Genomic DNA, 25602 nt, shown 5'->3' with positions numbered 1-25602 from the left:
AAAGAAACGAAAAAACAACACACAGGACTTCCGCCACGATAATGTTTATCCTTTTCAACATTGAGTGTTTGTGTCTCCATGTCAGGAGTGTGCTATCACCGCGTGTGTGTGTGTGTGTGTGGGCTCGTGTGTGTGTGTGTGTGTGTGGGGTTCGTGTGTGTGTGTGTGGGCTTGTGTGTGTGTGTGTGTGTTCAAATCTAATGCTTAAAATTCGAACCCATGTTATGTGTAAAAGACTGACTCGTCAACTTCAGACTTGCAATCGAGTACAAAGTACTACCCCCCCCCCCCCCCCCCCCATTCATCTTTCCTCTTTCACCTTATCCTAATGCCAAACTTGAGTTGGTATTCACTATTGTAGAGAAAAGAGCTGTAAGAATATAGTGGGAACAATGCTGGGAGTAAGAACCAACAATAATAATCCACGACTGAAAAGTAAGAAGGATAATGGTTATAGCACGAGGTTCGTTCGGTCAATCGCCCCCCAGCCCTATTTGTTCCTTATCTCTCTCCGTTTCTTTGCTGCCTTGTTTTTGTTTTTCTGGCTTCTCCTTCTCCTTCAGAGATCAGCAGGTAAATCCAGCCCGCCGGGTAACTCCACATGAGGTCATGGTGGTCAGCAGGTATTCTGGCACCGGGGGATTACGTGGCGAGTGACGTGGCTTTACCTTGATCGTTCGATGGGCTGACCGGCCACTGCCGTGCTGTTGGCTTGCACTTAGCTCGACCCTGCTTAGGGGTACACTGTCCAGCTTTGCTTCCCGGACCGGACTGGTATAACACTGTGCATCTTTGGTGCGTGCACGTGCAATCGGTTGTATGCAACACGCCTCTCGTGTGTTCAGTGGCAACCCCCCGGCCGACCAGTCCTTATTTTCTTGTTCTTCTTGATTATGTTTTTGTGTGTTCTTGTTCTGTTTTTCTCTTGTTCAGTGTTCGACGGCTGTGTCTCTCATTCGTCATACTCATAGTATTGGGCCTGAACTCAAGTTCGGCGCAACTCTTCAACTCCACAACAAGAAAATCATAACAAAACGTAAAAAGTATCGGAATAGGGTGTCTTTTGGCGTTCAGACGAACCAGAGCTCACGTTTGCCGACAACAAAATATATTGCATAATTAATCGTTTCGGTTCAAAAATGAGCCCCGTGTGCTTATACGCTGATGAACAGATTTTGAGAGCCACAACCCAACAGCTGCCCTTTAATGTGTCGCCATTGTCAACTATTGGTCAATGAACTTTGTAGTGTCCGTCTGTCTTTGTTTTCACATTTGTGTGTGTCTCATCGTTTACCCTAGGGCGACCGGGGAATAAAACTAGGTCTCAATTACCACTTATCTCTCCAATTTAGGTAGTGATCAATTATTTGAGAGAGAGAGAGAGAGAGAGAGAGAGAGAGAGAGAGAGAGAGAGAGAGAGAGAGTGTTTTTCATATTTTTTTCTTTTCTGCATACATGTAAACATGAAACAGAAGACGTTCAGAACTGCCCTTTAGCACCATTTTTCGCATTTCTCACTAACCCCCCCCCCCCCCACCTTCTCCCACCCATAACCCCCTTCCACCCCCACTACCACACACACACGCACACCACACTCGCCCCCTAATCCCAGGTTCACTTCTGTGGGCGACAAGCCAACGACTGGTTTGAGACTTGGAGAGCGAAAGACAAATGGACAGCGTACACGCTGGTGCTCCCCAGGCAGAAATAACGATGACTTCAACAGAGAGGACAACACCGTTTAATCTTGCATGGCCGCCCAGCTCTGATGGGCCGAAACGACTGGCTCCCATGGATAGGCATCGGTTGATCGACTACATTGTCCTGGAGTACTTGACGCAACTGCTATTCTGCACGCTAGTTTGGAAACTTAACGCTACTTCAAAGCTTGCTACCTGACTGTGTCGGGGGGGGGGGGGGGGGGGGGGGGAGAGAGAGAGAGAGAGAGAGAGAGAGAGAGAGAGAGAGAGAGAGAGAGGGGATTCCATATTTGTGTTTCTTTTTTAACGATATTGCATCCCTGTACGAATCAGACGTAATTTTCTCATTGCGACAACCTATATGATGGATACCATGAACGTAACAAAACATTATCCCGTGGTTCACATTCATTTTGAAGACATTACATGGAAGTTCCACGGCATTGCACTTCATCACCACTCTGTCATCCATGTCATATCGTGTCAAAAAGGCTTCACACTCACAGATGATGACAAAACTCTAGCGTAAGACAACACAACGCAACACAAATCTCTCCTGCAACAGATTCATTTTGAGGAAATAACATGGAAGCCCCACAGCATTGCAATTAATCACGACGACGAATCAATGTCATATCGGTTCAAAAGGTTTCGCAGGTGTAAAACTACCTTTGCAGATGGTCAGCGTACTGTCCTGTCTTCCACTGACCCTTCGTCGTGACCACAGCGTCCCTTGTCTCCAGGGGGCAACAGATGGTCATCAAATGACTTCACGATCCTCTCTCAGAATAGCGCAGTTCCAAGGACAAATTGCACTCTATATCGCTATTCTTGTTCATGTGGGAGAGGAAGATGACTATTTTTAATATTTTAGATGAATTAATGTTTTATCTAAAACGTTGCATGTTAGCAATGATGCGTTAATTTATCCTCACAGAAGATGTTTGCACCGACTCCAAAGTGCGGTGGCGTATTGAGTTTTAACTCGCTAAGTCACTGACCTTTCGAAGAAAGAAGAGATTGTCTGTCTTGGTGGAGAGAGGGAGGTGGGGGTCTGACCAATCGCTGGCGTAGTGATTGTGTTGCCAGGGGCAGCGGCGAGGCTGATGGAAGGCGAAGGGGCATTGACTGGTCAGTGGAGGGTCAGCCCCCTCTGCATAAATCGTGTCTCTGTAGTGACTGCAGCGAGATGGAGGATGGGGAGCAGAGAGAGAGAGGGAGTGTGTGAGAGAGACAGAGAGAGAGAGGGAGTGTGTGTGTGTTGGTGTGTGTGTGAGAGAGACTGAGAGAGAGAGAGGGAGTGTGTGTGTGTTGGTGTGTGTGTGAGAGAGACTGAGAGAGAGAGAGGGAGTGTGTGTGTGTTGGTGTGTGTGTGAGAGAGACTGAGAGAGAGAGAGAGGGAGTGTGTGTGTGTTGGTGTGTGTGTGAGAGAGACTGAGAGAGAGAGATGGAGTGTGTGTGTGTGTTGGTGTGTGTGTGTTGGTGTGTGTGTGAGAGAGACTGAGAGAGAGAGGGAGTGTGTGTGTGTTGGTGTGTGTGAGAGAGACAGAGAGAGAGAGGGAGTGTGTGTGTGTTGGTGTGTGTGTGTGAGAGAGACTGAGAGAGAGAGGGAGTGTGTGTGTGTTGGTGTGTGTGTGTTGGTGTGTGTGTGAGAGAGACTGAGAGAGAGAGGGAGTGTGTGTGTGTGTTGGTGTGTGTGTGAGAGAGACTTAGAGAGAGAGAGGGAATATGTGTGTGTTGGTGTGTGTGAGAGAGATTGAGAGAGAGAGGGAGTGTGTGTGTGTGTTGGTGTGTGTGAGAGATTGAGAGAGAGAGGGAGTGTGTGTGTGTGTTGGTGTGTGTGAGAGAGACTTAGAGAGAGAGGGAGTGTGTGTGTGTGTTGGTGTGTGTGAGAGAGATTGAGAGAGAAAGGGAGTGTGTGTGTGTGTTGGTGTGTGTGAGAGAGATTGAGAGAGAGAGGGAGTGTGTGTGTGTGTTGGTGTGTGTGAGAGAGACTGAGAGAGAGAGGGAGTGTGTGTGTGTGTTGGTGTGTGTGAGAGAGACTGAGAGAGAGAGAGAGGGAGTGTGTGTGTGTGTTGGTGTGTGAGAGAGATTGAGAGAGAGAGGGAGTGTGTGTGTGTGTGTTGGTGTGTGAGAGAGATTGAGAGAGAGAGAGAGTGTGTGTGTGTTGGTGTGTGTGAGAGAGACTGAGAGAGAGAGTGTGTGTGTGTTGGTGTGTGTGAGAGAGACTGAGAGAGAGAGTGTGTGTGTGTTGGTGTGTGTGAGAGAGACTGAGAGAGGGAGGGAGTGTGTGTGTGTGTGTGTTGGTGTGTGTGAGAGAGACTGAGAGAGAGAGAGAGGGAGTGTGTGTGTGTGTTGGTGTGTGTGAGAGAGACTGAGAGAGAGAGAGGGAGTGTGTGTGTGTGTGTTGGTGTGTGTGAGAGAGACTGAGAGAGAGAGAGAGGGAGTGTGTGTGTGTGTGTTGGTGTGTGTGAGAGAGACTGAGAGAGAGAGAGAGGGAGTGTGTGTGTTGGTGTGTGTGAGAGAGACTGAGAGAGAGAGAGGGAGTGTGTGTGTGTGTGTTGGTGTGTGTGAGAGAGACTGAGAGAGAGAGAGAGGGAGTGTGTGTGTGTGTGTTGGTGTGTGTGAGAGACTGAGAGAGAGAGGGAGTGTGTGTGTGTGTGTGTTGGTGTGTGTGAGAGAGACAGAGAGAGATAGGGAGTGTGTGTGTGTGTGTTGGTGTGTGTGAGAGAGACTGAGAGAGAGAGAGAGGGAGTGTGTGTGTGTTGGTGTGTGTGAGAGACTGAGAGAGAGAGGGAGTGTGTGTGTGTGTGTTAGTGTGTGTGAGAGAGACTGAGAGAGAGAGAGAGGGAGTGTGTGTTGGTGTGTGTGAGAGACAGAGAGAGAGGGAGTGTGTGTGTGTGTTGGTGTGTGTGAGAGAGACTGAGAGAGGGAGGGAGAGTGTGTGTGTTGGTGTGTGTGAGACTGAGAAAGGGTGTGTGTGTGTGTTAGTGTGTGTGAGAGAGACTGATAGAGGGAGGGAGTGTGTGTTGTGTGTGTTGGTGTGTGTGAGACTGAGAGAGGGAATGTTGTGTGTGTTGGTGTGTGTGAGACTGAGAGAGGGAATGTTGTGTGTGTTGGTGTGTGTGAGAGAGACAGTGAGAGAGAGAGAGAATGTGTGTGTGAGGCGGAGAGAAAGAGAAGGTTGGTGTGGTAGGGGAGGTAATCTTACTTCCGAATAACAAAGAGTGCTCACACATTGTGCCTTTGTTTAACACCCATGCCATACTCCCAGGGGGGAATAGACTAACTCCAAGAAAGAGAGAGGGGCGGATATCAGGATTGAATGTGAGAGTTTCGGAGAGCAAATGACGCATGGGCAGAGAGAGAGAGGAGGGGAGAGGGAGGGAGAGAGAGAGAAGGGGAGAGAGAGGGAGAGAGAGGATGAATGAAAAACTTAAGAATTTTTGTGTGAATCTCTTTGTTCTTCTTTTTGCTGTCTCGCTCAGTTTGAATTTTTCTCATCTCCTTTTATTTTCATGTAGCATCGCGGTTGTGCGATTGCAAAGCGATGAACATACTTACTTTATTTATTTTGCTATTAGTTTTTGCTGATGTGGGTGTACTGTTTCATCAGCAGCAAAAAAAAGCATTGCAATGACATTGACAAGCCAATGCATTCCCTACGCCGTACAGCCTGCATGTGGGGGTGAGGGGAAGTCATGGTCAGATCAGTCTTCGGTCAAGGTCAGATCAGTCTTCGGTCACTTCTTTTACCAAGATGCTTACCAACATGCTTACACTCTCACTCTCTCTAATAGGTATATATCACGGACGAACCTAAGCGGAGGAAAGGGGGGGGGGGTGAACTAATCACTGTGCGAGGGAAAGGGGGTGGTAGTGGTGGGGGAGAACGGTACGATAGTTATACAAGCATAAACTGTGATGTTATCCGCTTGGAGGGTCAACCTCCGACTGATAGAGGGAGGGAGTGTGTGTGTGTGTTGGTGTGTGTGGGAGACTGAGAGAGGGAGTGTGTGTGTGTTGGTGTGTGAGAGAGACTGAGAGTCTCAAAGAGTGGCCGTCATAAATCACCAGGCCGCAGGGGGCTGACACCTTGAAATTGTACCGCGGACTGAAGTCAAATGATGTAGCCAGACAGGCCGCGTACTGGGTGTATTTCTGTGTACCAACAACTACTACTGTATGCATGTATTCTAGTTCCAGTGCATACTCCATGAAGGATGCTAGACAGTCCGGATTGGTGTGCACAGTCTGTGCAGCTTTAACGGACCGCATGCTCAGTCTATTTCTGCGTACAGACTATTGAGTGCTAGACAGACTGAATGCAAAACACTGCAAAGTGAAGACCTGACAGACCTCTCACACTGAGTGGATCTGTATGTCTATGGGCTAACTTTTTCTAGTACAAGTTTATGAGCGAATGCTAGACAGACATCATGCTAAAACTGCAGAGTTGATTTTGATTTCGGTGCACTAGCTGTCCCAATAGGTTGGTACCAACCAGATGTAATGCATGACGGAAGTGATTTGAAAGTGAAGTTTGGAGAGTGCATACACAATTTGTAATGATTCTTGCATATTATGGCTATTCCACTGTTCAAATGCAAAGTATGCAGAATGGATATACGAGTTTTTGCTGTGGAATATTTGGTACGAACTAAAGGACGACTGAAGCTCATAGCTAGGAAAGAAAGCCTTACCACGTTTTGCTTGGGTTCACTACGAATAGAAGCGTGAAAAGGAGAGAGAGAGAGAGAGAGAGAGAGAGAGAGAGAGAGAGAGGGGGTTCATCACACCATATAGAGAGTGTCAGAGAGGTTTGCTCTATACAGGCATGAGACCAAGGGTAGGGCGGATGATGGCGAGAGAGGTGAAGGGACGGGGAATGTGTACAGTGCCGTGAGCCGGGCCGTGAGCAGTGCCCACCAATGTTTAGCTCAGGCACCGTCGCGGCAGACGCGCCTTAGTTCTATGCAGCACAATGCAGCGCGCTATTCTGGCCATCTGGTCAACTGTCGTCCTCATCTCTAAGGCAGACTGATACCAAGAGGTGTAAGTTACACCCGCCTTCAGGCTCAGGCATTTTCAAACGCTCGACTCAAGACTGTATAGAGAGGGAGGAGAGGAGTCGAACACGAGAGAGACATCAGAGAGAGGGAGGGAGAGAGGACTTCATGACTTTTCCAGAAGTGCTGAGACATGGAGAACTACTGGCAGTGAAGGCTGTGGGTTTGCGCGCCTGACCTTGTAGTACATAACTCAGCCAGTCAACTACCAGAGCATTGACCTTGGCTTCTTTTCAACCCCTCCGCCTCCTTTATTCCCTTGGTCGTTTTTCTCTCCACCAGAATCATTACCCAACTCCCCCCTCCCCCCTCAGGCCCCGAAGTACTGGCGTAGAAGATTGCTGTCAGGTTTATTCGCTCCCGACATATACATGTATGTTCCTCTCTGACTCGTATTTACCCTCTCTGACTCGTATTCCCTCTCTCTTTCACTCGCTGTCTTCTTTCACTCTCTTCTTTTTCTCTTTTTCTGCGTACGCGCGAGCGCATCCTCAAAGTCACTCTTTCAGTTTCGCTATCTGACAGTTGAATACATGTAGATGGGTGCTCACCAGGCATCTCCCCATGTTGAAGATTCGCCAAATAAGCGAAACGAATTAGATGTAGGCTAGAGAAAAGGAGTCAACGATAGCTCACGGGAGGCACAGCTCAAAAAGGCACACATCTGTTTTTGTCCCGCACATCCCCTTCCCAGCATTCTCATGGGAAAGTTCAGAACCCCGCCACTCATAACACACAACACAACAGGTTCGCAGTCCCCCTCACCCCCAGTCTGCGCCCCACCACACACCCCCCGACCCCACCCCCAGACATAAAAACACCCCACCCCCACCTCAACCACCCACCCCACCCCACCCCCAAAAAAAGTAAAAAGGAGAAAAGAAAAAAAAACACCTTCAACAAAACAAACACCACCAGACACGGGCTATAAAAAGCGACACGAGACAGACGGCATTAGGATGAGCTCTGACCTTGACCGTGAATGTGAAAAAGTGGGTCGTCATCCGTACCTGTCTGCACAAGCACTGACACTACGGTACTTCTAGTACATGTACTACTGTCTGTACACCCGCTGACCCTACTAGTACATGTACTACTGTCTGTACACCCACTGACCCTTCTAGTACATGTACTACTGTCTGTACACCCACTGACCCTATTAGTACATGAACTACTGTCTGTACACCCGCTGACCCTACTAGTACATGTACTACTGTCTGTACACCCGCTGACCCTACTAGTACATGTACTACTGTCTGTACACCCGCTGACCCTACTAGTACATGTACTACTGTTTGTACACCCGCTGACCCTACTAGTCAGGGTCGTAGCACAGCTCCTAAAAGTGGTCCGGCCATAAAAAAAATAAAAAGGTACGGTCCCTGGCCATTATGTTCTCCTCAACTATTAGTGACGATTTCTCGCTTAACGCTGTCATTGTGCGATCTAAGTCACGACCCCTCCTTCCTCCTAACACAGCGCTGAAGCTTATGAAGACGATTTTTTTTTTTTAACAAAAAACTGGTCCGGCCATGGCCGGAGTGGCCGGTAGGGCTGCTACGGCCCTGCTAGTACATGTACTACTGTCTGTACACCCGCTGACCCTACTAGTACATGTACTACTGTCTGTACACCCGCTGACCCTACTAGTACATGTACTACTGTCTGTACACCCGCTGACCCTACTAGTACATGTACTACTGTCTGTACACCAGCTGACCCTACTAGTACATGTACTGCTGTCTGTACACCCGCTGACCCTACTAGTACATGTACTACTGTCTGTACACCCGCTGACCCTACTAGTACATGTACTACTGTCTGTACACCCGCTGACCCTACTAGTACCTGTACTACTGTCTGTACACCCGCTGACCCTACTAGTACATGTACTACTGTCTGTACACCCGCTGACCCTACTAGTACATGTACTACTGTCTGTACACCCACTGACCCTACTAGTACATGTACTACTGTCTGTACACCCGCTGACTCTACTAGTACATGTACTACTGTCTGTACACCCGCTGACCCTACTAGTACATGTACTACTGTCTGTACACCCGCTGACCCTACTAGTACATGTACTACTGTCTGTACACCCGCTGACCCTACTAGTACATGTACTACTGTCTGTACACCCGCTGACCCTACTAGTACACTACTGTCTGTACACCCACTGACCCTATTAGTACATGTACTACTGTCTGTACACCCACTGACCCTACTAGTACATGTACTACTGTCTGTACACCCGAATCTGTACCCATACTGTATACATCTAACTCCATCGGCTCCCTTCCTTTTTTCTTGTAATAGTCTACAACACCTACAATCTATGGCTTTGGAGGTTTTGAGCGCGGGTTGCTTGAACCTGTGAGCTATCGTGGACCCCTGTCTGACCCGTTTTGCTGATCACATCTATTAATAGTTAACGTGTGTTAGAGTGGCCATGAGGCCTTGCACGCGCACACTCACACACACACACACATAGCCAGTGGAGGTGTGTTTGGAAAATTTCCCAGTCATTTTAAGCTGATAACATTGTAAGCTCTGTTCTTGTATGAACATGTTTGTTTACTGTAGAGTTGTGAATGACTCAAGTGATTTACGCAGGGGCCGACCTTGTACTTTTCTTGACACCACTGTCTTGAGAGAGAGAGAGAGAGAGAGAGAGAGAGACAGAGAGAGGGTTGGGTGGGGTGGAGATCAAGAAATCCTGGCGTCACTGGTGTGTGTGTGTGTAGTATGTGTTTGTGTGTGAGAGAGCAGGGCCGGACTAGGCTAAGAGGAGGGGGGGGGGGGGGTTGCAAGTGGTGGTCCAGGGGGGCGGGGTCAAGAGGCAGAGCCCCTTGTGGGGTAGGTCATGGGTAGGTCATATTCTGAGATAGGAAAATGGTCGCTCCTTGCATGAAACGGCATAAAATAAACAATAGTAAAAAAATGTTTGGGAATAAGTGAGGTACATGTTTAGGCTAGGGGGAGGGTTACGCAACCCCCATAACCCCCCCGGTAGTCCGGCCCTGGAGAGACAGACAGACAGAGAGTCACTTCCTAGCAGATCATACACCGACATATATTCCAACGCTGATAAACAGCCAGCGTGGCACCGCGTGCTGAGAGTTTGTAAGATTGATGATGATAGATAACATGCAGCATACATACATGTCTCTTAGCAATCGCGCGCTCTCGTGCAGAACTTATTAGTGCATATCGGTTATGTTTAGCATCCAGTGCCATAAAGCAGCAGTATCATTATGCCAGAGGGGCGGGGATGTAGCTCAGTCGGTAGCGCGCTGGATTTGTATCCAGCCGCTGTCAGCGTGAGTTCGTCCCCACGTTCGGCGAGAGATTTATTTCTCAGAGTCAACTTTGTGTGCAGACTCTCCTCGGTGTCCGAACACCCCCCGTGTGTACACGCAAGCACAAGACCAAGTGCGCACGAAAAAGATCCTGTAATCCATGTCAGAGTTCGATGGGTTATAGAAACACGAAAATACCCAGCATGCTTCCTCTGACAACGGCGTATGGCTGCCTAAATGGCGGGGTAAAAAACGGTCATACACGTAAAATTCCACTCGTGCAAAAAACACACGAGTGTATGTGGGAGTTTCAGCCCACGAACGCAGAAGAAGAAGAAGAAGAATTATGCCAGAGAGAAAATGTTTTTACGAGGTAGGTTTAGGTGGGGTTACAGAAAGTTAAAAATATGCTGTGAGTGTCAGTTGAACTATTTAGTGGCTGTGTGTCAAAATTTGTGAAGCCCCCTCGTTTCTGCTTGTAAGGATTTATGGAATTGGTCTGATGCTGGACTTTTTCTCCTGCAACTTTAACTATAACTAAAGACAAAAACAGAAACATAAACAAATATGAATAGATTTGTAAACCCCTTCTCACAGTCTGGGTTTAACAGGGTTGGACTCGTCCGTCACAAACTCGTAATAAAAACAGTTGTTGTATTTTTGACGTTTATTTTCTTCTTCTAAAACTAGGTTGACATTAACTTTCACGTTACTAAGAATTACTAAAAGGAAAATATAGAAATAAGGAAAGAAAGGAAAAGGACTAAAGGAAAAAGAAAAGAATTAGGAAAAGAAAAGGACTCTAGCCAGCATGTGCATCCTTAGTCAGGAAGCACAGAGCAAAATAAAACACGTCTTTCTTTGACGGTGGATTCTGTGAAAGTGAGGTCTTTCTCACGGTTCTTCATGCCTGGAACTTTTCTTAACTATTTACTGTAATTAACAATGACTGCGCGCGATAACCGCGGCGGCCTGGAACTCTGGTGACACGGCGTTGTTTGGAAAATTTAGTAGCTGTGGACAGGCTTACGGTAAGAGACGCCAGACATTAAATTAGCTAACTGATAACACTCCTGTGGGGGACACACACACACACGTGCACATAGTATAGTGACTAACATTAATACAGCCTATAAGGACGAACACTACAGTAAACACTACGGTGGTTACAGATTCATAAATTAAGTACAATGACTAGAATTAAAGCGCTTTTTGACTCACATGCGAAGCAAAAGTGAGTCTATGTACTCACCCGAGTCGTCCGTCCGTCCGTCCGTCCGTCCGGACGTCCGTCCGGAAAACTTTAACGTTGGATATTTCTTGGACACTATTCAGTCTATCAGTACCAAATTTGGCAAGATGGTGTATGATGACAAGGCCCCAAAAAACATACATAGCATCTTGACCTTGCTTCAAGGTCAAGGTCGCAGGGGCCATAAATGTTGCCTAAAAAACAGCTATTTTTCCCATTTTCTCTGAAGTTTTTGAGATTCAATACCTCACCTATATATGATATATAGGGCAAAGTAAGCCCCATCTTTTGATACCAGTTTGGTTTACCTTGCTTCAAGGTCAAGGTCACAGGATCCCGCAGTGGGGCACTGCGGTTATGAAATTAAAAGCCCCTCCTGTTTTTGGAACCGCAGGAGCTTTCTAGTTTGCTGTTAGGTAGATTTTTGGTTCCTCTTTCCTGTCATGCTCTCTTTTTCTTCATGAATTCTTTTCTTTTTTCTGCCTTCTTGCTCATTCACCTGTATTTTTTCCAAAAATCTCTTCTCTTGCCGCTTGTCTCGCGATTCATGTATAGTTTAATCTGTTAGTGTTCTGATGTAAGTCCAGCAGTAGATAGGTTAAGCCTATTTTAACATACTGGAAACTGGTATTCTTCCAGTAGGTATTAATTTAGTTTTACTAAAGCCTGCTGGGACACAAGTAATGGGTTAGTGCATTTGTAAACAGGAATCGCTTGACAAGTGGCCCCCTTCATCCCCCCCTTCCTCGTCCTGATATGGCTCTGCGTAGTCGGCTGGACGTTAAGCAACAAATAAACAAACAAACAAACAAATCAAGGTCACAGGAGCTCTTCAAAGTTGGATTGTATACATATTTTGAAGTGACCTTGACCCTGAACTATGGAAGATAACTGTTTCAAACTTAAAAATTATGTGGGGCACATGTTATGCTTTCATCATGAGACACATTTGGTCACATATGATCAAGGTCAAGGTCACTTTGACCCTTATGAAATGTGACCAAAATAAGGTAGTGAACCACTAAAAGTGACCATATCTCATGGTAGAAAGAGCCAATAACCACCATTGTACTTCCTATGTCTTGAATTAACAGCTTTGTGTTGCATGACCTTGGATGACCTTGACCTTGGGTCAAGGTCACATGTATTTTGGTAGGAAAAATGTGTAAAGCAGTTCTTAGTGTATGATGTCATTGCTAGGTCAAGGTCAAGCATGTGAGTCGTATGGGCTTTGCCCTTCTTGTTTGAATAAACTTGCGAGAATCTTAACATCAGGCAAGCTAGAAATGTTCGAAACACTACGATGGGCTACCTTTTAACATTTTCAAAGTGAAATCCTGGGTTAAAAAATCAATCTTTAATAAAGGAAGTGTTGAGTCAACTTCAATGACGTCACTTTAATACTTGACAATAATTCGATTAACCCTAATAGTTATTAAGAAAAAGCAACAACGTGACGTGAATCAAGACGTCGGTTAATAATGTCAATCGTCACCCAAAACTGGATTGCTTGTATAATTGTAATCAAAGAATTGAAAAAAAAAGTTCAACATTGACGTCAAGCCTTGCTACAATGCCTCTCTCATCATTCGTAAAACCATTAAGCAAATCACTAGAGTAGAAGTGTTAATGAAATCTGATAAGAATTAAAATGACACTCAAAATACTTAGCTCATGCTAAAGTGTTGCCCCGAGGAAGTTGCCTAAGCCTGATTGTTGTTACTCGTAATTAAACTTGTTGAGGTTCCCGCAGTGGGGCACTGCGGTTATGAAATTAAAGGCCCCTCCTGTTTTTGGAACCGCAGGAGCTTTCTAGTTTGCTGTTAGGTAGATTTTTGGTTCCTCTTTCCTGTCATGCTCTCTTTTTCTTCATGAATTCTTTTCTTTTTTCTGCCTTCTTGCTCATTCACCTGTATTTTTTCCAAAAATCTCTTCTCTTGCCACTTGTCTCGCGATTCATGTATAGTTTAATCTGTTAGTGTTCTGATGTAAGTCCAGCAGTAGATAGGTTAAGCCTATTTTAACATACTGGAAACTGGTAATCTTCCAGTAGGTATTAATTTAGTTTTACTAAAGCCTGCTGGGACACAAGTAATGGGTTAGTGCATTTGTAAACAGGAATCGCTTGACAAGTGGCCCCCTTCATCCCCCCCTTCCTCGTCCTGATATGGCTCTGCGTAGTCGGCTGGACGTTAAGCAACAAATAAACAAACAAACAAACCTGTTGAGGTTGGTTTGTTGTTGTGTAGCTTTTTTTCTGATTGAAATCTCATTACTGCTTATCCATGCAGTTAAAATGTTGTTTTCATAAAACTGTCTTGTAGTTCGTTACTCAGTGCAGCTTATATGGTTTAACTATTTTCTGAGGATATTTTCTGAAGATTAGTTGGTTTAAACAAGTTTATTCAATAAATTCCATTGGTACTATTACCGCATACATGAAATAAGGAACATGGAGCACAACAAGCTAGGCTTATGAGCGTACTCTTAAAAGCAAATGGAAGATTAGTTTGGCTCCTTTGGTCGAGATTAAAGTGCCTTCAGCAAAATGTCTGTTGGTTTTGTGATTGAATTGAATTGTTATTGAACCTGTTGGTTTTGTGATTGAATTGAATTGTTATTGAACCTGTTGGTTTTGTGATTGAATTGAATTGTTATTGAACCTGTTGGTTTTGTGATTGAATTGAATTGTTATTGAACCTGTTGGTTTTGTGATTGAATTGAATTGTTATTGAACCTGTTGGTTTTGTGATTGAAGTGAATTGTTATTGAACCTGTTGGTTTTTCTGTGTCTGTTTAATTCATTGCATTTTGCATCATCAAGAGAATTCATTAAGCCGCGACCCCCGGACAGTGCCCTACTAAAATAAAAAAGATATTCTCTCAGGATTCTCAGTGTAAGTTAAACATAAAACAGTGTGTAATCTCTTTGTTCCTCTTGAGTTCCTTGGTAAAATCTTATTCCCAGATGAGGATATAATTATAATTGCCCTTGAGATAAAAAGAAAACATGTATTCATGGTTTAATTCAATGCACCGATTCTTCCACATGTTTAAAATGTGGGGTTTTTCTGTGTGTATCATGTGTGTGTGTGTCTGTGTGTACAGCGCCGAAAAATTGCCCTGAGAGTGCAAGAACACCTTTTTTTCAGTTCAATACACCAGTCCTTACACGTTTTTAAAATATGTGGGTTTTTGTGTGTCTGTGTGTACAGATTCAAAAACGGTGTTAAAGTTGTGTTCCCAGTTCAATGCTGAATCGTTTCATGTTTCTAAAATGATTGTGTGTGTGTGTGTGTATTGTGGGTGTGTGTGTGTGCGTGTGTGTGGGTGCGTGAGTACGTGCGTGTGTGAACAGACCCGAAAATTGCACCAACAAACTTCAGTTCAAAGCACCAATCGTTTCACGTGTTTAAAATCATGTTTGTTTATTTGCAGGGCCGTGACAGACCCACGTGACCGCAAGCGGCTGGCCCTGAAGAAGATGCCCAACGTCTTCCAGAACCTCATCTCCTGCAAACGCGTATACAGGGAGCTCCGCATGCTGGCCTCATTCAAACACCAAAACGTGAGACACTGGGGTGGGGCAGAAGGGGGGAGGTGGGGAGAGAGAGAGGAATCGTTTTTGGGTTGTTATCAATAAAATTATTAAATTTAATGTGAAGAGAAGGAGAGGAAGTGTGTGTATGTTACTGTGTGCAATTCAAACTAACGTACGGACTCTTGTTTAAATGTTTTATTTCTGTTTACATATCTGTGCATACAATTTACCTTCATAAGTATGAACACTATTTTATAATTTTGAGTATGAAAACTACCACAAAAAGCTTACGGCTTATAGTGGTGCTTTTAAAACTAGTTGACGTTTTTGTGTGTCTTGCTTTCAGGTGCTATCGCTGTACGACATAGTCCAACCAGAGCACGTAGAACTCTTCAACGAAATGTATCCTTTGCTGAATTTGCTGTGTGGAAATCAAACCTTAACGTGGCCGGGGTGAAACTGAATATGAAAAGTGTGTGTTTGTGTGTGTGTTTGTGACTGTTTGTGTGGCTGTGTGACTGTGTGTGTGTGTGTGTGTGTGTGTGTGTGTGTGTGTGTGTGTTTGTGACGGTATGTGTGTGTGTGTGTGTGTGTGTGTGTGTTTGTGACTGTGTGTGAGTGTGTGTGTGTGTGTGTGTGTGTGTTTGTGACTGTATGTGTGTGTGTGTGTTTGTTTGTGATTGTGTGTGTGTGTGTTTGTGACTGTTTGTGTGGCTGTGTGACTGTGTGTGTGTGTGTGTGTGTGTTTGTGACTGTTTGTGTGGCTGTGTGACTGTGTGTGTGTGAGAGAGTCGTGTGTGTCGTGTTTCTTTCTGTGCGTCTGTCTCTTTCTCGCTGTGCGTGCACGCGCACTTACCACACTCCTCCTTCCTTTGGCCACCCCTTTCTGCCACCCATTCATTGAGTCGTGAGCATGTCTATACACGCAGAATTTCGAAGGGAGCAACCCTTTAAATAAAGAAGGGAAAAAAAAGAAGATGAAAGCTTTAAATGGGCTGTGGAAGGTATATTTGTAGAGCACGGACCCAAGACATCGATCTCCCATTCATCTCTTTGTCCTCGTTTTCCACCCCCCTTCCCTCACCCACCCCCCCACACACACCATCCACCCCCTCACTCCCCCCTCACCCACCCCCCCCCCCCGCTCAAAGTGAGAGAGAGAGACAGACAGACACACACACACACACACTCTCTCACTCACTCACTCACACAGAAAGACAGAAAGAGAGACAGACAGAAAGAGAGACACAAACAGAGAGAGAACTGAACTGAACTTTATTTAACAATTATTAAGAGAGAGAGAGAGCGAGAGAGGAGGAAAGAGAGAGAGAGAGAGAGCTGTGACCAAGTTTAGAACAGTGTTTACTCTGCAGCTGGGACTCGCCACACAGGCCCGAGGATAGTTGCAACATTGTGTTACCCTTTTTAGCTGCGGTCGCGTGTGTAGCTTGGCTGGTTTCAGTGTAGATCGAGCACAGCAGACAAAGGCGACCTTCAAATCCATAAAAAGAAGCAAGCATTGTGAAAATAAGAAGAGTCAAAGAAAAAGAAGGAAGACAAATTTATAATAATTAAGGCTACCAATGCCTGCAAGGAATGCCATAGTTTTACTCTTTTCAAGCTTTATTTTAACCTTTTGAAATACTGTGGGTGGGTTTTTTTTGTTTTTTTAAGTACCAGTCGTTTAGTTTAATATTATGACAATACACCAAACAGAAATGTTAGTGTAATTTCGAAATGTAGACATTCAACAAAAACGTATTTGATACGGTTGATGTTTCTTTTATGCTACAAGGACTAACTTTGTAGGTCATGTTTTCTCTGGAAATAAGCACAGTGCATCAGAGGTGCCTTTTCCTTGGAGCTGTTTGCACGATGGTGGGGCTATTTGCAAGAACTGGCTACACCCTTTCCCACAGACAACGGTACTGCCCATCTTTACTTTGTACAGTGTCGGTGCAGTTTTAGGAAAGCGGCTGTTCGGCGAAACCGCAGGCGATACTGTTTGGGTATTAAAGTAATATCGACTTTCTTACCCCAGTACAGTAGAGGGGTTTTCGTCTTTTTCTCTTTGTTCCTTGTCCCATTTAAGCATTCAGTGTCATTTTTTTTCTTCGGAGATGTCAGTGACTAAGTTTATTTTGTGCAAATGAGGTTGAAACATTTCTTGAAATTGAAAAGCTGTGTAAAAAAATCAGTATTGTTTGAATGCCTTTCATGTGAAAAGTGAACAATAAGCGAGCTACTGCAAATAAACCAGTATGGTTGTTGTTGGCCCAGTCAGAAGCATTCTCTTTGATGTGACAATAAAAACTGAGTAGATTTTTCAAAGAATTGGCGTAAACATTCCAAAACTAGTTCTCATCTCCAAATGAAACTCGGTGTCTTCTTAGCTTAGGTCGCCGGGAATTCACACATAACAAAAGTAAAATTTCTAAAGGAAATTGAGTATTTGAAGGATCTCATCTTGTCAGATTTTATTTTAAAAAAGAAACCAGATGAATTATGATTTATGCTGCCTTCATAAAAACGGAGAATGAAGGCTTCGACATTACCAGCTCAGTCGGGGTCTGACGCTCGAGTGAGGTAGTTGAGATGTTTTATTTTTATGATCAGTTTCAAAGACATTCCACTGAAAAGAGATCGTTCAAAACAACTAGAGCGAACTATTATTAGTAGAACACTAAAGTGTGTTGGCGGCTGCGCGATTTCGTGTCAGAAGTAGGTGGGTCGAATCTGAAAAAAAGGTACAGAATGGTTTTAAAAAGCAAAACACAAAAAACTCCTGCCTCGCACAAGAGAAAAGAATTAAGAAAGGAAATGTGAGTTTTTGAGTGATCTCATCTTGCCAGGTATTACAAATATGAACCTAATGAATTATGCTTTACGATAACTTCATAAAAACAGCGAGTGAAAGCTTGAACATTACCAGCAAAAGACATCTGGGCACAGTAGGGGTCTGACGCTAGCTTGAAGTACATGAGCTGTTTTATTTTTACGATCTTTTCCAAAGTCTCTTCATTGAAAAGAAATCGCATAACACCCATTAGTAGATCAAGGGTTGTGAGGAATTAACCTAAATGAACAGAATAGTATGTCATACACAGCAACTAGAGCGATAAGTAGATCACAAAGGGGTCTGGAGGATTTAGCCTAAATGAACAGAACAGAATGTCATACATAGCAACTAGAGCGATAAGTAGATCACAAAAGGGTCTGGAGGAGTTAGCCTAAATGAACAGAATAGTATGTCATACATAGCAACTAGAGCGATAAGTAGATCACAAAGGGGTCTGGAGGATTTAGCCTAAATGAACAGAATAGTATGTCATACATAGCAACTAGAGCGATAAGTAGATCACAAAAGGGGTCTGGAGGAATTAGCCTAAATGAACAGAATAGTATGTCATATATAGCAACTAGAGCGATAAGTAGATCACAAAGGGGTCTGGAGGATTTAGCCTAAATGAACAGAATAGTATGTCATATATATAGTAACTAGAGCGATAAGTAGATCACAAAAGGGGTCTGGAGGAATTAGCCTAAATGAACAGAATAGTATGTCATACATAGCAACTAGAGCGATAAGTAGACTTGCGCAACATCCCATCAAGTGCCGAAATAATCACTACTGTTGATTGTGGGCAGTAATGGAAAGACAAGACAAAAACAGATCACAAAGGGGTCTGGAGGATTTAGCCTAAATGAATAGAATAGGATGTCATTCATCGCAAATAGCGCGAGTCATTATTATTGTATCGCTACAAAATGTTAGAGCCTGTGCAGTTGAATGTCAGTACATGTAGTAGGTAGAATAGAAACTTCCACACAGGTTGGGAAATAGGATGAAAGCCAGAAAAAAGCTTACACCGCATGCGAGAGAAAAGAATTGGAGCGAGGTTTAGTGCAGGGAATTGGGGTCAACGCGAGGGAGTGGGTGGGAAGATGCATGTCTGCGGCGCTCAGAATTCACCACTCTGACATCACCCTTGGGTCGATTGCAACCTGGAGGGGGTGGGCGGGGTTGGGGGAGAGGGCGGCAAGGGGGAGGTGAGATCAAAGTCCAGGTTTCGGCGAAAGAAAGTGATTGATTCTTTTTTTGTGTGTAGGCCTCGAGAGCGTCAAACAAGCAGTTATGGGAGAACCTGCCTGCTACTGTTTGGTGTAACTGTTCACGTCTAGGTCTGGTTTTAATCCTGTCAGTTCTGTGTTGAGTTTTATCTGTTTGCTCAGCGTTTCTCCGCCCGCAATGAGAAACTGCTACCTTCCCAAGCAATCAGTGTGCTAGTGTACTATCCATTATGGATGAATGAGGATAGTTGTGCGGACGGGAGGGGGGGGGGGGGGGGGCAGACACAACAGACAGTAGGAAATGTCCGAGAAACGGCCTGTACAAAATGAGAGAATACCATTCTGGTATTTAAAGCATGTAAACAAAATAAATTATATAAACACAACGTGAAGAATTGTCAGCTTTACTTGAAACTATAGACATGCACAGCCGAGAGAATTATTTTGTTTTTATTTGTGAGTGAAACGTGTTAAAAAATGTCACACTTGTGCTTTGAAAGCAAGAAAACAAAAAGTCGTGTTTTTCTGTATGCACAATAATTATGATGTATTTTTCTTAATGAGCGAAATTGACTTGAAAACTCCTTGAGCTTATAAAGTCACGAGGATTATCTGTCGCACTTACGTGACGCTTTGTCTTGAATCGCATCTCCAACGAAGTCGGCCGCTTGTTTACCTGCAAAATCAAAGTCACATATCGGTTGTGTTTGCTCCTGCATTTAAGTGACACATTAGTGGGCCCATAAATACGGAGATAAAGCTGACGCGACGGGTCTCGGCTTTAGATGCTGTGTGTGTGTGTGTGTTTGTGTGTGTGTGTATGTAGATTAATTTTGTGAGAGAAATGGGTCGAAAAAGGCCGGTGAATTCTTGTTTGGGAGATGCTTGACACACTTTATTATCGGTGAAACAGAAAGTGGACTAATCTTTGCTCGAGGGCAGAGAGGGGGAACAGAGAGAGAGAGAGACAGAGAGAGAGAGAGAGAGACAGAGAGAGAGAGAGAGAGAGGGTGTGTGTCTATTTTGACATTATTTATGATCGTTCTGGTGAGTGAAGAATGGTGACCCAGCTTTATAACCTTCGTGGTTGAAAACGACGTAAAACACCAAATAAAGAAAGAAAGAAAGTGACCCAGATTCTCTGCATTTGTCTCGGTCTTTGTATGTCCAAGTGTCTGTGTGTGCCGGAGGGGTGGAGAGAGAGAGAGAGAGAGAGAGAGAGAGAGAGAGAGAGAGAGAGAGAGAGAGAGAGAGAGAGAGAGACTTAGACTTAGACTTAGACTTAGACTTAGAACATTTTATTGACATAAAGGGTAAACATTTTAAGCCAAGGGCCTAATCTTACAACGTGCCCTTTACATTCACACTAACACATTCGCACGGAGAGAGAGAGAGAGAGAGAGATACTCTGTGTGTGTGTGTGAGAGAGAGAGACTGATTGTGAGGGAAAGACAAGAGGAGACAAAGAAAGAGAGAGAAAGAGTGTGTTTGTTGGCGAGTGTGATGGAGAGAGAGAGATACTCTCTGTGTGTGTGTGTGTGTGTGTGTGTGTGTGTGTGAGAGAGAGAGAGAGAGAGAGAGAGAGAGGAGAGAGAGAGAGAGAGAGAGAGAGAGAGAGAGAGAGAGAGAGAGAGAGAGAGAGATTGTGAGGGGAAGACGGAGGAGACAAAGAAAGAAAGAACGAGAGAGACTCGGAGCAAAGAGTGTATCCCTACGGTCCGTAGGGATACACTCTTTGCTCAGAGACAGACTCGGGGAGAATGAGGGGTAGGTTCACCGACCTTCACGAAAGGAACCAGGTCGGCGGGCACACCGAGACACAAGTAGGTCACACCCTGACCTCATTTCGCCGCGTATTGACAGAAGCTCCTTTCTTGCCAAAAATAATCGAGCTGAGTCGAGCGATTCCGCGCAATTGACACCTCTTTCTTTCCTTGCAAGTACTTACTACTTTTGCTCCTTTGCCCCCGCTACCCACCCCCCTCCACCCGGCTACTCCAACAGTTAAAAAATTTAAAAAAAAAAACCCACTTGGGGATGGTTTGGGTTTTAGGGTGATTGGTTGGGATTTATAGGGTTTGGGGTAAGGAGGTGGGGGCAGTGTGATGGTTGAACAAACAAACCAGATTGTGTTGCTGTTTATATTGTGTTACACGGAGTGGGTCAAATTCATACGTATGTCTTGTTGATTCACCGAAAACGTATGTAGGCAAGCTGTCTGTGAGTCTCAGATTAGAACTTGCTTTGACTGTGTTCAATTTCTAGTTTTAGAAACTAGGATTTACATTGTTCTTTTGATTAAAACACCTCCCACCCCCCACCCCACACCAACACTTACCTGCATTCAGTTTGCAAAATGTATTTGTAGTTAAATTGGATTCTGTTTGATAATAGCTTCCTGATGGCCCTCTCTTGTGTCTTTAAGTGGTTTGAAAAGGAAAGGATTAAATTTTGTTTTTGTTCGTTTTGTTTGGAAACTTGGGCACTGAGGTATCTCCATTTTTTTTTCAGTTTGTTTGTCTCAGCTCTTAAAATAGAATCCTTGTTTAGGCGTGTCGGGACATGTGACTACTCGTTTGCGATGACAGGTTCGAGCAAAATAGCATCACTTTATTTCTCACGTGTGTATTTCTTTGTTTTGTTTGTTTTTTTGCCGTCATAATGTTTCACAGCACCAAGTAAAGACTTTGAGATGGGGATTGTAGGCTTGTTGATTTGGAACTGCACTGCGAGGGGCAAGTCAGTGGTAAATGAATCATGAATAGACTAAAGTGAGAATGAAGTTTTCAATGAGAAGACTTGTTCTTTTCATTCAATATTTTTTCTGCAATGGTTGGAGACTTGTGCCACAGGCGCCTGTTAAATCCCAGAATAGCTTTGTTTTTTAATGCGATTGGCATTTTCACTCCACCGTTTTGTTTTCTATCCATTTATTTATACCTTGTCAGTGCAACACATGTGGGAGGGCAGGAAAATACTTAAGATATTTCTGAATGGTGTCCAGCTTCAGTACTTACACACTTACTTAGCTTTCCTCCCCTCCTTGCCTCTCTCTCTCTCTCTCTCTCTCTCTCTCTCTCTCTCTCTCTCTCTCTCTCTCTCTTGCTCTCTCTTGTGTGAATATGTGTGGGTATGATTGTGCGTGCGTGCATTCGGGAGACAGACAGACACAGAAAGAGAGCTCGAGATCTGTGATCAGCAAATAGAGAAACATTAATCCTCACACCTGTAATGTCACTTTAAAAAAAAGAGACAGAAAAAATGTTTCCTTGACTGCATTATAGCTATGTGCTGACAGAGCTGATGCAGAGTGACTTACACAAAATCATCGTGTCCCCCCAACCCCTCACCGCCGATCACGTCAAAGTTTTCCTCTACCAGATCCTCAGGGGTAAGTAGTCTCTGATATTTGTTGTTGTTGTTTTGTCGTACGCCTGTAACTATGCAGATATGCTAGTATGCTGGGTTGCATTACTGTCTGCATGCATGGACAAACACACAGACAGACAGAATCTGGTGTGCACAGACACAGCAAGACAGACAGAATCTGGTGTGTACAGACACAGCAAGACAGACAGAATCTGGTGTGCACAGACACAGCAAGACAGACAGAATCTGGTGTGCACAGACACAGCAAGACAGACAGAATCTGGTGTGCACAGACACAGCAAGACAGACAGAATCTGGTGTGCACAGACATAGCAAGACAGACAGACAGAATCTGGTGTGCACAGACATAGCAAGACAGACAGAATCTGGTGTGCACAGACACAGCAAGACAGACAGAATCTAGTGTGCACAGACACAACAAGACAGACAGAATCTAGTGTGCACAGACACAACAAGACAGACAGAATCTGGTGTGCACAGACACAGCAAGACAGACAGAATCTAGTGTGTACAGACACAGCAAGACAGACAGAATCTGGTGTGCACAGACACAGCAAGACAGACAGAATCTGGTGTGCACAGACACAGCAAGACAGACAGAATCTAGTGTGTACAGACACAGCAAGACAGACAGAATCTGGTGTGCACACACACAGCAAGACAGACAGAATCTGGTGTGCACAGACACAGCAAGACGGACAGAATCTGGTGTGTACAGACACAGCAAGACAGACAGAATCTGGTGTGCACAGACACAGCAAGACAGACAGAATCTGGTGTGTACAGACACAGCAAGACAGACAGAATCTGGTGTGCACAGACACAGCAAGACAGACAGAATCTGGTGTGCACAGACACAGCAAGACAGACAGAATCTGGTGTGCACACACACAGCAAGACAGACAGAATCTGGTGTGCACAGACACAGCAAGACTGACAGAATATGGTGTGCACAGACACAGCAAGACAGACAGAATCTGGTGTGCACAGACACAGCAAGACAGACAGAATCTGGTGTGCACAGACACAGCAAGACAGACAGAATCTGGTGTGCACAGACACAGCAAGACAGACAGAATCTGGTGTGCACAGACACAGCAAGACAGACAGAATCTAGTGTGCACAGACACAGCAAGACAGACAGAATCTGGTGTGCACAGACACAGCAAGACAGACAGAATCTGGTGTGCACAGACACAGCAAGACAGACAGACAGAATCTGGTGTGCACAGACACAGCAAGACAGACACAATCTAGTGTGCACAGACACAGCGAGACAGACAGAATCTGGTGTGCACAGACACAGCAAGACAGACAGAATCTAGTGTGTACAGACACAGCAAGACAGACAGAATCTGGTGTGTACAGACACAGCAAGACAGACAGAATCTGGTGTGCACAGACACAGCAAGACAGACAGAATCTAGTGTGCACAGACATTCAAACATACATTCACACAGATAAACACAGGAAGAATAGCACATGCACAGACATTCAAACATACATTCACACACAGATGTCACAAATGTTGCTGACAGGAAGGAAGCATTTTTTTTACATGCATATCTGCACATACCCATACAATGTACAATCATGTTGATTTTGTCCCATCGGTTTCATGGCTGAATTGATTTAGAGAGACAGACATAAGCACCATCTTGCACACTTCTGGTTTTTTTTCTTTCTGATTCACAATCAATGGTTTCTGTCTGCTTTGTGCCTCTATCACACACCACCTCCATCACCACCAGCATGGAGAGACAGAGACAGAGACAGACAGACAGACAGACAGACAGAGGATGGAGCGATAGGATAACCACAAACAAACAACGCGACTCTCTCCATAACATAACTCTCTTGTCCCAACTAAGTGCGTGTGAACTTCAGCCTTCAATGACTTTTTCCCCTCTCTTGTTGTGACAGGCCTGAAATACATCCACTCTGCCGGGGTGTTGCATCGAGACATCAAGCCTGGCAACCTGCTGGTCAACAGTAACTGCTGCCTTAAGGTCAGTGTGTCCTTGTGACTTCATCCCGTCGTCATCATGACGCCATACTTCCTCCTTGATGTTTTTCACTCAGGGGTTGATGGGGATGTGTGTTGTAACTGTAACTGTAAGGGGTGAAGGAGGGGTTTGTTGAACATTTGTTGTGCTTTGTGTCCTGTGGTTTTGCTTTAATTTAATTCTTTTCTTGTATCTATTGTAATATTAGAAGCAGATGAGACCTAAAAGATCAATGTTTTCTTATAAAATATCTGTCTTTCTGCTGTGAAGCCTCGCCCAAGGCCTGCTCGACCAACCCCATCCCGCCTACCACCACCCCAAACCATTGTTGCATATTTCACTATTGCCTTATAAATCCATCCTCGACAGATCCAAATTTCTCTTCTTCTTGCTCTCTTCAGTTTGATGAAACACAACCTTAAATCCAACTGAATTGTCATTTTGTTCTTGTTTTCTCAGATCTGCGACTTTGGCCTGGCTCTCTAAGTTTAATGAAACACAACCTTAATTCCAATTTAATAGTATAATACAGTCGTTTTTTTCTCGTTCTTTCGACTTCTTCTTGCTCTCTCTCTTTTACTTAAACCCAACCTTTATTCCTATTAAAGTTTCATTTTGTTCTCGTTCTCTCAGATCTGCGACTTTGGTCTGGCGCGGATTCAGGAGCCGGACGAAGACGTGCACATGACGCAAGAGGTGGTGACGCAATATTACCGCGCCCCAGAAATCCTGATGGGGGCGAATCACTACGACGCTGGTGTGGATATCTGGTCCGTGGGCTGTATCTTCGCTGAGCTGCTGGGTCGGAGGATTTTGTTCCAGGCTCAGACGCCTATACAACAGGTTAGTTTTGAAGTGTATTGTGTGGAGAGATTGTTGGGAGATGTGTGAGAATGAAGGTGGGTGAGGTAAACTGAGCGTGGAGTTGGAGTTTGTTCGTTTTCTAGTCTTTTATTTATGAACAGCCTGTTGTGTCACCTACCTCCTCTCTCTCTACATCCCTCCTCGTCCTCTTTCCTCCAGCTTAAAACCTGAATGTGTCTTTGTGTGTCTCACTCTCTGTGTCTCAGACTGTCTCTCTTTTCTCTCTCTCTCTCTCCCTCTCTCTCTCTCCTGTCTGTCTGTCTGTCTGTCTCTCTCCTCTCTCCTTCTCCCCCCCTCCCTCCCTCCCTCCCTCCCTCCCTCCCTCTCTCTTTTCTCTCTCTCTCTCTCTCCTGTCTGTCTCTCTCCCTCCCTCTCTCTCCTCCCTCCCTCCCTCCCTCCCTCCCTCC

General features: G+C 44.8%; 1 protein-coding gene across 1 annotated transcript in view; it reads left to right on the top strand.

Moving 5' to 3' along the window:
- Positions 1 to 25602, top strand: part of LOC138975295 (serine/threonine-protein kinase NLK-like) — a 65357-nt gene that overhangs the window by 26590 nt on the left and 13165 nt on the right. The window contains exons 2-6 of the mRNA XM_070347953.1: positions 14762 to 14891; positions 15211 to 15266; positions 22220 to 22326; positions 24249 to 24334; positions 24965 to 25174. Of these exons, the coding sequence (XP_070204054.1) occupies positions 14762 to 14891; positions 15211 to 15266; positions 22220 to 22326; positions 24249 to 24334; positions 24965 to 25174 (589 nt within the window). The remainder of the gene's footprint in view (positions 1 to 14761; positions 14892 to 15210; positions 15267 to 22219; positions 22327 to 24248; positions 24335 to 24964; positions 25175 to 25602) is intronic.

The sequence above is a fragment of the Littorina saxatilis genome, linkage group LG9, assembly GCF_037325665.1.
Source record: "Littorina saxatilis isolate snail1 linkage group LG9, US_GU_Lsax_2.0, whole genome shotgun sequence".
Lineage (NCBI taxonomy): Eukaryota > Metazoa > Mollusca > Gastropoda > Littorinimorpha > Littorinidae > Littorina > Littorina saxatilis.
Note: the sequence above shows the minus strand (reverse complement) of the source record. Positions and strands in the feature narration are given on the sequence as shown.